The following is a 16,358-nucleotide window of genomic DNA, read 5'->3' as shown; positions in this document are numbered from 1 at the left end:
CCGCCTCATTTAAAAAAGACTATGGCATTGTTTTACTGTTTATATTGAAGCCATCATTAGAATGATGTTTAAGAGTACGTAGGATTATTGTTATTATTGTTAGGGGTATTTGGAGGTAATTGGAGACTTACGAGTACTTGACTCCGAGATACTGTGAACTGTATCTCCCCTGATTCTCAGATTGGGCCCTCCTATGTATTCTTACACCTTAACTCCCCGTGAAACCCCTATCTTATCCTAACCTCATCCTTGAGACATTAGATATAAATGGTGCCACAGTCCATAAGAATGCAGAAATATTTCAGCATTTCTGTGATTCGAACACCTCATCTGGTCTGATATTCTGTAAAAAAAAAAAAGGTCTAACAGGGTAAGTTAGAAAAGTGAGAATTCAAGGTAAATAGAAAGTGAATTTTAAATTTAAAGCCACAGTAGACAAACTAAAAGCATAACTGATATAAAGATGTTTTTCTGTTCAGCTATTTTGACCTTAATTTGGAGATAATTTAATTTAATTTTGAATTTCTCCACTAACCCAATTTATGATTTAATTTACAGGACTCTGAGGAGAATGGCCCTGTTATATTCTGTCGTTATCCGTTTATCTTCAACTTCCCCACCAAGGTTTCAGTTCTGCGCTATGACTTTATTCTGAAAAAGACTGTAAGTCTTCATTGCTGGCAATGCTGCGTGTCTGCAGGACACATTTCTTATCCAACCTGCTCTTTGAATCTTTCATGAACTCTCTATCTCCATCATATTTTTATTACAATCTTTATTAAAATCTACAATTTGTTTTGCAATAAATGTATCAATCGAGGTAAGAACAATTCCCAGATTTTACTAGTAACATGACGTAAAGTCATGATTTTATTAAAGACACGGAGGCGAGTATTATGCATAACTCTTTCTTTATTTCCTCAGCAGCAAAGATAGAGGAATATAAATATTGTCAAAATGAAAGAAAAAACTGTATAGGCATAACGGGTAGCCGATCACATGGTAGAGGAAGTAGCTATATAAGTCCTGTGTCTCCCACAATCCCCCTCTTTCTTGCGAAAACCGAAGACCAGGTAAGAAGAACGATGTCCCACTTGATCAACACAGGAGACAGGAACAATACGATAACTTCAAGCTAAAAAAGACGGAGAAATATGGTAATTTCCAGACTCAAAACTGCAGACTTACCAAACATCACTGTGAGGAGTCATAAACAACAAACTGGATTCTGAAATACAAAATATAAATAATTAGTAAAAACATAATGAGACGTACAATAACATCCAATCATATAAATAAATATATAAATAAATACATTTAAATAAATACATACCTAATAGAACAGCAAAAAACCCGTAGAGTCTCAAGCATCTCGTATCCCAAAACCACACCGGGAGGGTGGGAGGGAATAATACTCGCCTCCGTGTCTTTAATAAAATCATGACTTTACGTCATGTTACTAGTAAAATCTGGGAATTTTATTAAAGACACGGAGGCTCATATTATGCAAGTTCAAAGCTGTGCAACCACTCGAGATGCGATGTGTTCAATAGGTCTGAAATAGAAGTCCCTAAAGGTCGATTCTCTGGACCAATCAGCCGCCCGCATAATATCCTCCAGACGACATCCGACTGAGGAGGCTTTTGAAGCCATCGCGCCCCGTACAGAATGAGGAGTAAAAACAGAGGTGTCTATACCTGCAGAAGATAGTAACCAACGCACCCAACGTGCTAGAGTAGGTGTCGAAACTGGCCGGTGAGGTGACTTAAAAGATAAGAACAAATCATGTAGATCAGCGGAGCGGAGGGAACGTGTAGCATCCAGATAAACTTTGACGCAATCCACTGGGCAAAGTGCCGGACAACCAGAAAACCTAGGGTATGTAAAGGACTTGGATGCAGATTTCGTCCTCCTGGATATGTCAAAAGTAACGCCTTCCGGGGTGAATGCAACGGCGTCCCAATCCAGGGCCCTGACATCAGAGACCCTCTTGCAAGAGACCAAACAGAGTAACATCACCAGTTTGGATGACAATCGTTTTAAAGTAAATTCCTGGTTAGGGTACCATGATGAGAGGAACTGCAACATCACGTTGACGTCCCAAAAGGCAGAGAAACGAGGCCGAGGAGGACGGGCGGGTCGAATACCTTTGAGAAGGCGACACACAAAAGGATGTCTGCCGATAGGGGAACCATCCAAACCCTTGTGTCCGGCCGAAATAGCCGAGCGGGATAGGTTGATCGTGCGGTAAGCCTTACCCGAATCAAACAGGAACGTGAGGAACTCCAGGATCAAATGTAGAGGGGCAGATACGGGATCCACTGCCCGTTCCATGCACCAACCAGACCACGATCTCCATGAAGCTCGATAAGCTGTTCGTGTGCCTGGGGCCCAGGCGTTATCGAGGAGTAGGAGAGTTGTCTGCGGAACGTCTGAGACAACCCAAGGTCCCCTGAAAGGAACCATGCTATCAAGGGCAGCTGGTGTTGCAACACCAGGTCGTGCGAGTTCCCATCCGGATCCAGAAGGAGGTCCTGGAAGATTGGGATCAACCGAGGGAAATCTATGGACAACTCCATCAAGCGAGGGAACCATGGCCGAGATCTCCAGAGAGGAGTGACCAGCGCCACACGACAGTCGTGGCGAACCAGTTTCGAGATCGTGCGTGCGATCATGTTGAACGGGGGAAAAGCGTACAGGTGACCCTGTGGCCAGTCTTGGAGGAAGGCATCCGTCGCCACCGCTGCCGGGTCCGGCCTCCAACTGTAGAACTTCGGCAGTTGTGTGTTCAGCCGTGATGCGAACAGATCCATCTGGAATTTCCCCCACAACATTTCCAGGCCCTGGAACACCGAAGCGTGCAAACGCCAATCGCCAGAGTCTCTTAAGTGTCTGGAATTCCAATCCGCTCCCGAATTGTCCAGACCCGGAATGTGTTCCGCTGTCACCGAGACGTTGTTGTATAGGCAGAACTGCCAGAAATCTTTTGCAAGCATCGCTAACATTTTGGACTTCGTACCTCCCAGGTGATTTATGTAACGGACCGCCGACACGTTGTCCATCTTGAGGAGAACGCAACAATTCGCCCGCCCTGGGGTAAGGCTGCGGATCGCGAACGCCCCTGCCAGGAGCTCCAAGCAGTTGATGTGCAACGACTTCTCCATGTCTGACCATCTGCCTCCTGTGGAAACGTCTCCACAACGAGCACCCCAGCCGTGTAAGCTGGCATCGGACTCGATCACTACGTCCGGGATGGAGCCGAAAATGGCCCTCCCGTTCCATGCCTCCATGTGTGCCAGCCACCACACCAATTCGTCTCTGGACTCCGCATCCAGGCGTATCCGAGATTCGTAGGAGTGACCTGACCGAAGGTGTGCCCCTTTGAGCCGCTGGAGGGCTCGGTAATGTAGTGGACCTGGGAAGATCGCTTGAATAGAGGCCGTGAGAAGGCCAATTATCCTCGCCAGTTGCCTGACGGACAAATCTGGGACGCGAAGAGACCTGCGAATTTCCTTCTGGATGGCTTTCACCTTGGGGAAACTGTCGGACGGAGTCCACTTTGAAGCCTAGAAATTCTATGGACTGGGCGGGATCCAGGACCGACTTGTCCCAGTTGATCAGAAAGCCTAACCTCTGTAACAGGTCGGTAGTCCACTCCAGGTGAAGGAGGAGATCCTCCTTTGATTGGGACAAAATCAGAATGTCGTCCAGGTAGATAATGAGACGAACCCCGCGGGTTCGAAGGAACGCCACTACCGGCTTCAAGAGCTTGGTGAAACACCAAGGAGCCGAGGAGAGACCGAAAGGCAGGCAGGTGAAGCGCCAGCGACGCCCATGCCATGTGAAGTGGAGATAGTCTCTGAACTCCGGGGCAATAGGGACCGTGAAGTAAGCGTCCTTCAGGTCCAGCTTGGCCAGCCAGTCCGACTGGCGTAGAATGTCTCTGAGGCAGTGTATACCTTCCATCTGGAAGTGTTGGTAACGCAGGAAGGCGTTGAGGGGACGAAGATTTATCACAGGGCGAACTCCGCCCCCTTTCTTGGGCACCAGGAACAGATTGCTCGTAAAGCCCTTGGCGGCGAACGGCAGTTCCTCTATAGCGCCCTTGGACAACATTTCTGTGACCTCTGCGGAGATCATCTCGTCCTGATCTGGTGGAAGAGATAGTTCTCTGGGGGAATAAAACTGGACAGGCATGGAAACAAATTCTAGGCGATACCCCCTTACGCACTGCAGAACCCAAGCATCCGAGGTGATATTTTCCCACTCTCGGTAAAATAGGGCCAACCTCCCCGCTACTTGAATGACAGGGGAAGAAAGGGTACTTACCATAAGGACGTCTGCCGGGGTTACCACCGCGGGAATACCTGGAGCCCCAAGCCCGACCTCTGGCCGGGAAGAAGGGAGGGGTTCTCTGGTCCTGAAATCCCCGGGAGGGAAAAAAGGAACCTCTGGTTGCGCGGAATGCGCCTCGGAAACCACGGCCGGGTGGACGGTTCCTGCTACGCCCGGCCCCTCCGAAAACCTTAGGCGCGAACACGCGCTTCATATTCGCCTGTGCCTTGTCAATGGCAGTGAAGGTCTTGACAAAAGACCCCATGTCTTTAACAAAAGAGGTGCCAAACAGCAAACCCTCATCGGTCGGATCAGGCTCCGCCACAGTCATAGTGGCCAGTTTAGGGTCAATCTTCAAGAGTATCGCTTTACGCCTCTCAGTGGACATCGCCGTATTGGCGTTCCCCAGTAGGCATATCGCCCGTTGGACCCAACCTATGGCCACATCCACATCAACAACAGAGTCTCCCGCTCTAGCAGAGTCGAGGAGCTCATAGAGCTTTGACAGGGGTCCCAGCGTATCCAGGATCTTGTCCTGGCAACCCTTTAGAGAGTGGTCAAGGCCCTTCTTAGATTTCCACCCCGACTTATTCAAAAACTGGGCAATCTGCGGATCAATGTCAGGGGTCTTGCATGCAGAGCCCGGGAGGGAGGGTCGTGGGCATTCGGCGCGCAGCTTGTTGCGGCCTTCCCTAGAAAGGGGCGTGCGGATGCGTTTAGCCACATATTGGGCAATATGATCCGGGGGGACCCATTCAGCGGACCGGGGGTGGCGCAAATCGTCAGGGTCGAACAGGGGGTTACCCTGTGGGTCAAGGATCGCCTTGGCGTCCCCAGAGGGGCCTAACAACTGGCCCCGGTCCATGGCGGAGGACCCCGAGGGGGTGACGCCCGTAGGGGGCAAATCCTCGCCAGAGTCATTATCGTCAAAGGAGTCGTACTCCATAAGGTCGGATTCATCCTCCACACTCCGGTCGGTATCCGACCCATCATCAAGGGCTCTAGCCCGTTTCCATAATCTAGCCTTTTTAGCCCGGCCAGGGGCTCTTTTGCGCGTGGGGTGCGCGCTATCCGTGACCGCCTCCAGCGTGTCAGTCATGGCAGGAAGCACCTGCATAGAGGAGTGGGAGCCGACATTCTTGGACTTAGCCCTTGCCTTACGGGCACCAGGCACAGTCTGGGCAGGGGAAGGGGAACCCACACCTAGGGGGGTAGTAGGGACCATATTAGGTAAAACCACAGAATGCAGGGACTGTGAGAATGAGGAGGAAACAGCCCCCATGGCTGAGGCAATAGCCTTCTGGATTGAAGAAGCCATAGTGGCCTCTAGCATGGCCTGAAACTCTTGAGAGGCCATATTACCCTCAGGATTATCTGAGTGAAAGTCCCCAGGGGGGCCTACAGGGCCATCCTCTTTATCCTGCATTTTAGCAAAACCACAGTGAGCTTAAGTTAAGAAGAAGAACTGACAAATTATACTATGGGAAAAGGGTTGAGTAACCCACAGAAATAGCAGGGAGAAAACAAAGAAGGACCAGACCGTCAGAGTGCCAGGGGACCCAGAGGACAAAACGAGGCGACCGACCGCACGGCAGTACTGCAAGCAGAACGGAGTCTGCCCAAAATGGCCGCCGCACGTGAGGGAGGCGCTCGTGACCGGGTGCCCGGCGGGGGAAGGGGCGCGTGCACCTGAGCCGCGCGGGCAGCCGGTGAGAAGGGAGAGGAGAGCACTCAGCCGCGGCCGAGGGCAGGAGACGGTCGCGGCAGCGAGGCAGAGCCGGGTCCCGCGCGGGAAAGCGGGAGAAAGGGGAGGGAGGGGAAGGGTGGAAAACCTCCGGCTAGAAGGGTAGAACCCCCAAGGAGTCCGAGGCACTGACGGTACAGGTCAAGACAGAATAGAGTGCACAATAAGGCAAACAGAATAAATAAATACAAGATGAATATAAATACATTTAAAACACCAAACTGAAAAATCTGAATCAAGAGCAAACAAGCAACACTTATCTGTCTGAGGAAGCAGCAAAGAAAGAGGGGGATTGTGGGAGACACACAGGGGCGGACTGAGAACCCTCAGGGCCCCCGGGCAAAATAAATCAAGGGCCCCCTTACAGGCCCCACCCATACTCCGCAGCAAGCGCCACCCATGTCCCGCCTCCATGCACCGCCTCCAGCCACACCCTACACAATCTTTAGACACAAGGAACAAAAGTGCAATAATCCCTTCAAGGCCCCAGTAGAGACTACAATTGAGGGCTAATGGGCCATGGAGGGGGGTCTTTCTAGCAGAGGCTATCTCAGTGTCCTTTAGAGAGTGTGTTAGAAAGAATCCCCTCCAGGCCCTATTAGAGACTACAATGGAGTCTAACAGGCTTGGAAGGGGGTCTTTCTAACAGAGGCCATCTCAGTGTCCCTGATGGAAACAGTCGCCTCCAGGCCCCAGTAGAGACTACAATTGAGGGCTAATGGGCCATGGAGGGGGGGAGCATTCTAGCAGAGGCTATCTCAGTGTCCTTTAGAGAGTGTGTTAGAAAGAATTTCCTCCAGGTCCCATTAGAGACTACAATGGAGTCTAATGGGGCCTGGAGGGGGGTCTCTCCAACACTCTGGTTCCTATTCACAATATAGCAACACAACATAGCTGATACCTAGGCCAAGTTGGCTCCTCTTACCTTAATTACTGTTGCTGGCTGGCAGTCTGTGGGCTTGCTGGAAGGCTGTGGGCTTACTGGCTGCGGCTGGCAGGCTGTGGGCTTGCTGGCAGGCTGTGGGCTTGCTGGCTACTGCCGGCAGGCTGTGGGCTTGCTGGCTGCGGCTGGCAGGCTGTGGGCTTGCTGGAAGGCTGTGGGCTTACTGGCTGCGGCTGGCAGGCTGTGGGCTTGCTGGCAGGCTGTGGGCTTACTGGCTACTGCCGGCAGGCTGTGGGCTTGCTGGCTGCGGCTGTCAGGCTGTGGGCTTGCTGGCTGCGGCTGGCAGGCTGTGGCTTGCTGGCAGGCTGTGGCTTGCTGGCTGCGGTTGGCAGGCTGTGGGGTTGCTGGCTTTAAGCCTAACTGGTGGCCTGTAGGCTGGCTGGCTGTCTACTGGCCAGCCTGTGGGCTGGCTGGCCTGTGGGTTGGCTGGCTTGCTGGCTACTGGGGCACTCGTAGATTATTTAAAGAAATAATCCATGCACAATAACCACTACTACTCTGTGTAGTCGTTATGGTGCCAGGAGGGCCGGGCCCCCCTCCCAGAGTAAGTAGTCAAACCGTTTAAGAACAGTTTGACAACTTACCTGGGGTCTGCTGGGATATGAGGCTGTAGTAGGGTATAGGAGCAGTGGTGCAATGTGTAAGGGGTGCAGTCTGTGTGAAAGGTTCAGTGTGTGTGAGGGGGTGAAGTGTGTGAATGTGTAGGGTGTGTGGGGCAATGTGTGTACGAGGGGGCTGTGTATGTGTGTGGCAATGTTAGTATGGGGGGCTGTGTGTGTATGGGTGGGCAGTGTATGTGTGTGTGTGTGTGAGGCAATGTGTGTAAATGTGTATGGTGTGTGTGGGGGCAGTGTGTGTGTATGGGGGGCAGTGTGTGAATGTGTATGGTGTGGGGGCAGTGTGTTTATGGGGCTAAAGTTCACTCTCACCCCTGCGACCACCAGGAATACCTGGTGGTCACAGTGTTGAGAGTGAACTCTAGCCCGTAGCTCCAGGGCTAGAGTTTACTCTTGCAAGAGCCGTAACGTTGCCGTGGTAACCGCGGCAACGATCTGTGCTCGCGCAAGAAGGACCCAGAGGAGCTGCAGGCTGAGCTCCCGGGTCCTCTCTTCCTCCCTCCCCTGCCGGCTGCCCGCACGGTGCCTGCGGACAGGGGAGGGGGCAATTGCCCTCCTCTTACTCCCCCCTCCCCCTCTTCTTACCCCCCCTCCCCCTCTTCTTACCCCCTTCTTACTCCCACTCTCTTCTTACCCCCATTCTTACTCTCCCCTCTTCTTACTCCCCCCTCCCCCTCTCCTTACTCCCACCTCTTCTTACTCCTCCCTCTTCTTACTCCTCCCTCTTCTTACTCCTCCCTCTTCTTACCCCCTCCCCCCTCTTCTTACCCCCCCCGCTCTTCTTACTCCCCCTTCCTCTTTTTACTCCCCCCTCCCCTCTTCTTACCCCCTTTACTCCCCCCCTCTCTTCTTAATCTCCCCTCTTCTTACCCCCTCCCCCCTCTTCTTACTCTCCCCTCCCCCTCTTCTTACTCCCCCCTTCCTCTTTTACTCCCCCTCCCCCTCTTCTTACTCCCCCCTCCCTTTTTACCCCCTCTCTCTCTTCTTACCCCTCCCTCTTCTTACCCCCTCTCTTCTTACCCCCTCCCTCTCTCTTCTTACCCCCTCCCTCTCTCTTTTTACCCCTCCCCTCTCTCTTTTTACCCCCCTCCCTCTCTCTTTTTACCCCCCTCCCTCTCTCTTTTTACCCCCCCCCTCTCTCTTTTAACCTCCCCTCTCTCTTTTAACCTCCCCTCCCTCTCTCTTTTAACCCCCCTCCCTCTCTCTTTTAACCCCCCTCCCTCTTTTAAACCCCCCTCCCTCTCTCTTTTAACCCCCCCTGCCTCTCTCTTTTAACCCCCCTCCCTCTCTCTTTTAACCCCACTCCCTCTCTCTTTTAACCACCCCCCCTCCCTCGCTCTTTTAACCACCCCTCCCTCGCTCTTTTAACCCCCCCCCTCCCTCGCTCTTTTAACCCCCCCCCCTCCCTCCCTCTCTCTCTCTTTTTACCCCCTCGTAGCGTGGCCGAGAGGCTCTGCGTCCGCGGTGCCGACCGGATTGATAGGAAGGTGCACACACACTGAGTGTGCACCTTCCTGTCAGTCCGGCCGGGTACAGGAAACAGAAACTCCTGTTCCGCGCGGAACAGGAGTTTCTGTTTCCTGTACCCGGCCGGACTGACAGGAAGGTGCACACTCAGTGTGTGTGCACCTTCCTATCAATCCGGTCGGCACCGCGGACGCAGAGCCTCTCGGCCACGCTACGGGGAGGGGAGGTGAGAAGCTGCAGCCGCCTGAGCGCTCTTAAGAGAGCGCTCAGGCGGCTGCAGCATTTAAAGGGGCGGCCGGGCCCCCTGATGGCGGGCCCCCCTCCCGGCCGGGCCCTCGGACCATGTCCGAAGTGCCCGACCGGTCAGTCCGCCCCTGGAGACACAGGACTTATATAGCTACTTCCTCTACCATGTGATCGGCTACCCGTTATGCCTATACAGTTTTTTCTTTCATTTTGACAATATTTATATTCCTCTATCTTTGCTGCTGAGGAAATAAAGAAAGAGTTATGCATAATATGAGCCTCCGTGTCTTTAATAAAATTAGGATTAGCAGGGTGAATTATGGTAGTACAAGAAACACGGCAAAGTACTGTACAGTACAGAAATGTTATATATTAATGTACGATATCTGTAATAACATACTTTCTGTTCTCTGAAGTTGACCAGAAGTAGAATGTCGCATGAAATAGAGAGACTTTGAATTACCAGTCTTCATCTGAATGGAAAGGGTATAGTTTGCCTGATCACGTTTATATGAAATTGGGATTAAAAAAAAAAATCACTTGCCAGTGGTATGCCACTATGGATGGTACATGTATTCCTTATTCTCGGGTCCTCTGCCAGATGCCTGGGAGTTTGAGGGTTCTGTGCAGTATCTTGGCTGTTCTTGCACTTTTAGATGTTCCACCTGGAATCTGTTGAAGCCACTCCCCCATATTTATATATGTGTATGTCTATGTATATATTTAATTATTTGAAGAGCTGAGACTAGATAACAGTCACCATTAATGACTGAGTAGACTGGCTTTCTAGATGTGTTTTCAGGATAGTGAGTTGGCAAACACACACTGTATACAGGAGAAACAGAAGGAATCCATACAGGCTAATTATATATGGAGGTGATAGAGCCACACATAATTAAATGAACAGTCCAAACACCATACTCACTACACTGAGCTCTACTGGTTATGGTGCCAGGAGTGCCCTTGTGATCTTGTAACCCTTGAATATAGTACAACCATTTTAGAACCATTTGACGTCTTACCTATGTCCTCCAGATGCAGCATGCGGTCTCCACTATTTCCTATGAAAGCTTTCCTATGGAAGCTTTCTGCCTGAGCTAACATTGGCAGTGTAGGGCTTAGCTCATTGGCTAAGAGCCATCAGCTGCTGCTCAGGAGAGATAACAGAACCTCCTAAGCAGGTGTTTCAGGCTCTCTATAGGGAGTAATGGAAATGGGGAGCTGCGTCAAACTGCTCTATTATTATTTATCTATTTACATATTCTATTGTATTAAACAATTAAATATTTTCCATGTATATTTCGGTCCTCTTTTCATATTTAGAGAAAATTATTGGTAAGGTCACATTTACTACACAAAGTATTCCATTTTGTCCATTTGAAATGTTGGAAGGTTTACCTTAATTTACCATACTCTTTCTCTTTCACCTACAGAATACAAAGATAGAAGCCCAGGAGCAAATTCAGATAAACAGAATGCAGGGAAGCAGTGAACTTCCCAAAATACCACTTTTCCATCTCAAAGTCAGACGCAGTCACCTGATACAAGATACCATTCATAAACTGAGTATTGCCGAGGACTGTGACTTTCAAAAGGACTTATTGGTACAGTACTAATATGCCTAAATTTATTCTTTATTTATATTATGTTTATGTTTAATGCGTTTGTAGGGCAAGTTCACAAGGTTAGCTTAATAGAGGGCCAATAACTTAGCTAGCTATTTAGGGAATGGAACAATAGCTCTGTTTGAGATGAGGATTGCATAGCCTGCTCACTGGCCATTAACACGTTCAGAGCTTCCTTGAGTTTTCTCAACTTGAAGACTGAGAGGGTTATTCAATAAAGTGAGAATTTAAAGTGAATTGCAAATTGAAGGCCAGAGTAGCCAAACTGAAATCATAGCTGACTTAGAGATCTTTTTCCACTCTGGCTATTTTGACCTTTAATTTAAATTTCACTTTGAATTATCACTTTAGCGGATTACCTCGTTGGTACTCAAGTTGAGAAAACTCATGGAAGCTCTGAAACTGGTAATGGCTGCAAAGAAGTTTACTTGATTTTCAGGACATCTCTTCAAATGTCCAAACTCTGTAAATCAGTTTGAAACCCCTATAGGACTTTCAATTTCAGTCCTTCGATACTAGGCAGACCTTAACCTACCTAACTTAACCTACCATACTATGCAAACTTATGCAGTATAGTTTAATCGACTAATAACCTATAAAAATTGTGCAAAATATTCTACATGCCAACCAAATGTCAAATGTTTGTTTGTATGCTTGTCAAAGCTGTTGGGGCATGACGAGCCCACTTGTTATATTTTCATGCACGCAAAAAATAAAGAATTAAAAAAAAAATATACACTTACCTGTTCCACTTGTGAAGATGCTACAATAAAAATCAATTTAAAAAAATAAATAAATAAAAATAAATACCGGTAATAGATAATTAATACATAATAATATATTTGAAAAAATATATAATTATATAACAAGCAGACCTGTTTAGGTGAATAAGCCCCACTTATAATTTAAGAATATTTTTTTTCATTTTGGAAGCAAACAGTTCATATATATATATATATATATATATATATATATATATATATTGTTGTTGTTGTTGTTCTAGTAATTTTATAATATATTGTCAGTAAATAATATTGGCAGCATTCTTTTAACAAAGCACAGCTATATCAATATTATGTTTATATTTCTGTTTAGGTTGAATTCCACAAAGAGACTTCAACTAATCCTCCTGTAGTTCTCAGAGAATTCTTCCTATACAATTTTGATCATATGGTTAATCCAGATTATGGAATGTTCAGCTATCATGAGAAGTCTTCAGTAATGTGGTTTCCAAGCAAGGTATGTTTCTTTTCCCAATAGCCATCTCAAGTAAAGGTTGGTGGGAAGACAGATTCATTGGAACAGATTGATGAGAAAACTGCTCCATATAGAGTATCTTTTTTTATTCTAGATGTTTGCTGGTTTGATTCTAGATCCTACAATCTAGAATTTAGATCCTACATTGATATGAACCATTTTATTTGGGAAGTAATGTAGACATAAATCCAAATATGCAAGAACGAGGCATCCGTAAAGTTATAGGATATACATAGAAAAAACAATTATAGAATCATCAGACTATGAACTAGTGACAAATATTAATAGTTTAAACATTGTTTAATATTGAATATAAGCACAGTACTCTCAGCCAGAAAACAATCCGGCAGAAAGTACAGAGGGTTACAGGGGTACTAAAAGGGCTGAACCCTAAACCATACAAAAGATACAAAAAATAAGGAAATGAGGGAGAAGCATCCCTGAACAGAAAGCAAATCCCATCAAAACCAGTACCCCCAGTAGAGCACTATATAAAACCTTGCAAGAAAGACTGTATCTCAGACAAGGTACAAAAGAAATAATAATAAAGTTTTAATAATGTTCAACCTATGGATATGGAAAAGTACTGAGAAATACAATTCCAGCTCAATTCCACACAAACTAGAAGTGTTGTAAATTGATACTTTGCAAGTAAATCACTCAAAGTGGCAGAGTGGCTATTACAAAATATAGCAACATAGGTAGCAAAAGTATCAACTCATAATAATAAAAAAATAGCTGAAATATACTCAGATTGGTCCAGATAGATAGAGTCATGGACATGAAAGAACCCTTGAATCTTCTATATATCCAATTTCTATGCAAAAATACTTCAAAATCCTATTGACTGATAAACTCACTCAGACTGAAATAGCCCTATAAATATCACACAAAGTGAGTAAATCGAAAGGACAGGAAGAGGTAGATGAATGAAAATTAAAGTAAGAAGTGGTATAGAGGGTTCTCACAACTCCATATAAAGTATATATATATCACATAAAACAGAGACTCAGCCGGCAAAATAGAATCCCTGCATAGGTGTAGCGTGTTAGGTTCTAACAGGCTAGCTAGAGACCGTCTGTAAAGCGTGAAGAAACACCCACAGCCCGACGCGCGTTTCGGCGATAATAATCACCTTTCTCAAGGGCACGAGTAAGCAAGGAAGATCCCCTTACCTCCATCTCCTTATGTAGACCTGACGCCGAAACTTTTTAATTTCACCTGCCTGTTTATTACTTTGTTATTGTATGTCCCCTTCCTTTCCTTCTCCACTTCTTCCCCAGGTTACTCTCTATTACTGATTATTTACACTATTTCTATAGTGTCAATGGAGCATGTACACTTTAATGAATCTAAAACGTGTGTTTTGTGTTTGAGAAATAGAGAGTGTTATACAGTTCAACAATTTACCCCTAGGGGGCGCCTGGTGGAATCAATTGAGGACGCAGTTATACTGTTGCGCTGAAGGGCGCTGCGCGCATGCACGGCGAGATTCCTACACGCATGCGCCTCTCTTGTAATTTGTCTAAGTGCCGATTTTTGGGACCTCCCACTGCCGAACCGTTTTATGTGATATATATATACTTTATATGGAGTTGTGAGAACCCTCTATACCACTTCTTACTTTAATTTTCATTTATCTACCTCTTCCTGTCCTTTTGATTTACTCACTTTGTGTGATATTTATAGGGCTATTTCAGTCTGAGTGAGTTTATCAGTCAATAGGATTTTGAAGTATTTTTGCATAGAAATTGGATATATAGAAGATTCAAGGGTTCTTTCATGTCCATGACTCTATCTATCTGGACCAATCTGAGTATATTTCAGCTATTTTTTTTATTATTATGAGTTGATACTTTTGCTACCTATGTTGCTATATTTTGTAATAGCCACTCTGCCACTTTGAGTGATTAAATTGCAAAGTATCAATTTACAACTCTTCTAGTTTGTGTGGAATTGAGCTGGAATTGTATTTCTCAGTACTTTTCCATATCCATAGGTTGAACAGTCTGGTGTATTTTAGACACTTGGTGTTTAGTTTTCTAACATATTTTATTATTATTGAAACGTTATTATTTTTTTGTTGTACCTTGTCTGAGATACAGTCTTTCTTGCAAGGTTTTATATAGTGCTCTACTGGGGGTACTGGTTTTGATGGGATTTGATTTCTATTCAGGGATGCTTCTGCCTCATTTCCTTATTTTTTGTATCCATTGTTTAATATTGTGTATGTTTGAAATTATCTCTATTGAGTATTTTAGTATAACTTATCGGTCTACATGCACAGACTGCAAAAGAACATTCTAACATGTTGTATTATTTTGTTAATGTCCCACAAAATTATACATCTAGATCAGTCCACAAAAAAAAAAAAAAGTTCTTCATGGTAATTAATAGCATAAAACAATGAATTTATCACTCTTTTCATAATGAATGCTAGGACTTCATACATTAAATAGGAATTTTTGGGCATAAACCATATATATATTAAAAAAGTTAAATAACAAGATGTTGCAATGTTATTTATTGCTCTATTCTTGCGTCCTCTTCTTTAAAAGAGGCCGATTGTCAATCGCACAAGTCAGCCCTTGGTCTGCCAATCAGTCCAAAGTATTGTTACTTATATACATTCTATTTCTTTGTTTTTTTGTGTTTATATTTTAGCCATGTCTGGAGAAGAAACAGTACTTCTACTTTGGTGTATTGTGTGGGCTCGCAATTTCCAACCAGGCTGTTGTTTACCTTCCGTTTCCTGAAGCTTTATTTAAGAAACTATTAGAAAAAAAAACAACCCTGGATGATTTAAAGCAGCTGGATCCCACCATTGGAAAGTAATAAAAGTTATTTATGTATTTATTTACGAGGCATTATTTATTTTAAGGGTAATTCCCAATAGTCTCAGTTAAAGGCCTTGAAAACAGATTGATATATAAGGGGTGCTCTAAACACATGGGTGTCATCCTATATTTTTTGTTAGACTGTTCAGGAGACAAGAAACGGGACCCTGCCCAGTATCCATACCCCTCTTCAACTAACCTGATATTCCTTTAATAATTCACTTTCACATGATCAATATCATATAACCTAAAAGAGAGTGATAGACAGAGTGTGCTGGCATGAGCGTAGGAACCCCCAAAAATCTGGGGGGATAGCATTTTTACTCGCCGGGTATATTCGTATTCCGTAAACTAGGAGTTGTTTATCCCATTGTACAGCGCTACGGAATTTGCTGGCACTATATAAATGATAAAATAATAACATTAAAGGATCACTACAGGGAAGGGGTTTTACTTACCCGGATACAACGCCGGGATCCCCCTGAAGCCGCGCCCCCTATTTCGTCAAAATGACGAAATAGGAGGGTGCAAGCAGGGAGCAAAAAAACGCTTCTATTCAGAAGCGTCATTGCTCCCTGGTGCGCATGCGCAGCTTTGCTGCACATGCGCAGATACTTCATAGGGCGGCATTCATGTCTCGACTAGGAAGCACCTCTAGTGGCCATCTGAGTGTCCACTAGAGGTATTCCTCAACAGTATTGTAAATTACTGCCTTTTTACGAAATGGCAGTGCTTACATTAAAAAGCCTGCAAATACATGCTATAGACACCAGAACTACTATGTTTAGCTATTGTGGTTCTGGTGACTATAGTGTCCCTTGAATATAGAGGGGGTAAAAGAATCATCACAAATGTAAGAAATAAAATGTCTGTATCATTATTCTAAAAATTATTTTAAAAAAAATATATATATGCACATTCCTAGCTTAATTTTTAGCACCCCCTGGTTCCTACACCCATGTGTGCTGGTGTGGTTTATCCTGTTGTCATAATCAGGCTTTGTAAATGCTAATGGGAGGGAATAGACTGCTTACAACCACCTTCATGAAGCCTTCATTTTTAATTTATAGCATCAAATGTCCAATCACATCAACATCAACTTTAGTCCATAAAAACACAATTTATATCATGACTTTTTATGTTTTGGAACTCTGTTTATACAAATTTCAAGCTGGCCCACCTCACCACCACAACCATATGGAATCCCACTGATCTACCTGTTGCTTTTACCAAAATCCCTCATGCCACTTTGTATGTTTTAAACACATGAAACTCAATACTTGGCCA

At 45.6% G+C, this 16,358-nt stretch overlaps 1 protein-coding gene across 1 annotated transcript in view; it reads left to right on the top strand.

Moving 5' to 3' along the window:
* The window catches only part of LOC134614641 (probable E3 ubiquitin-protein ligase HERC6), a 66,197-nt gene that overhangs the window by 33,527 nt on the left and 16,312 nt on the right, over positions 1–16,358 (top strand). The window contains exons 15-18 of the mRNA XM_063458644.1: positions 559–663; positions 10,786–10,956; positions 12,073–12,216; positions 14,899–15,065. Of these exons, the coding sequence (XP_063314714.1) occupies positions 559–663; positions 10,786–10,956; positions 12,073–12,216; positions 14,899–15,065 (587 nt within the window). The remainder of the gene's footprint in view (positions 1–558; positions 664–10,785; positions 10,957–12,072; positions 12,217–14,898; positions 15,066–16,358) is intronic.

Source organism: Pelobates fuscus, chromosome 6, assembly GCF_036172605.1.
Source record: "Pelobates fuscus isolate aPelFus1 chromosome 6, aPelFus1.pri, whole genome shotgun sequence".
In the NCBI taxonomy this organism is placed as follows: Eukaryota; Metazoa; Chordata; class Amphibia; order Anura; family Pelobatidae; genus Pelobates; species Pelobates fuscus.
This window is presented reverse-complemented; position numbering and strand designations above follow the sequence as displayed.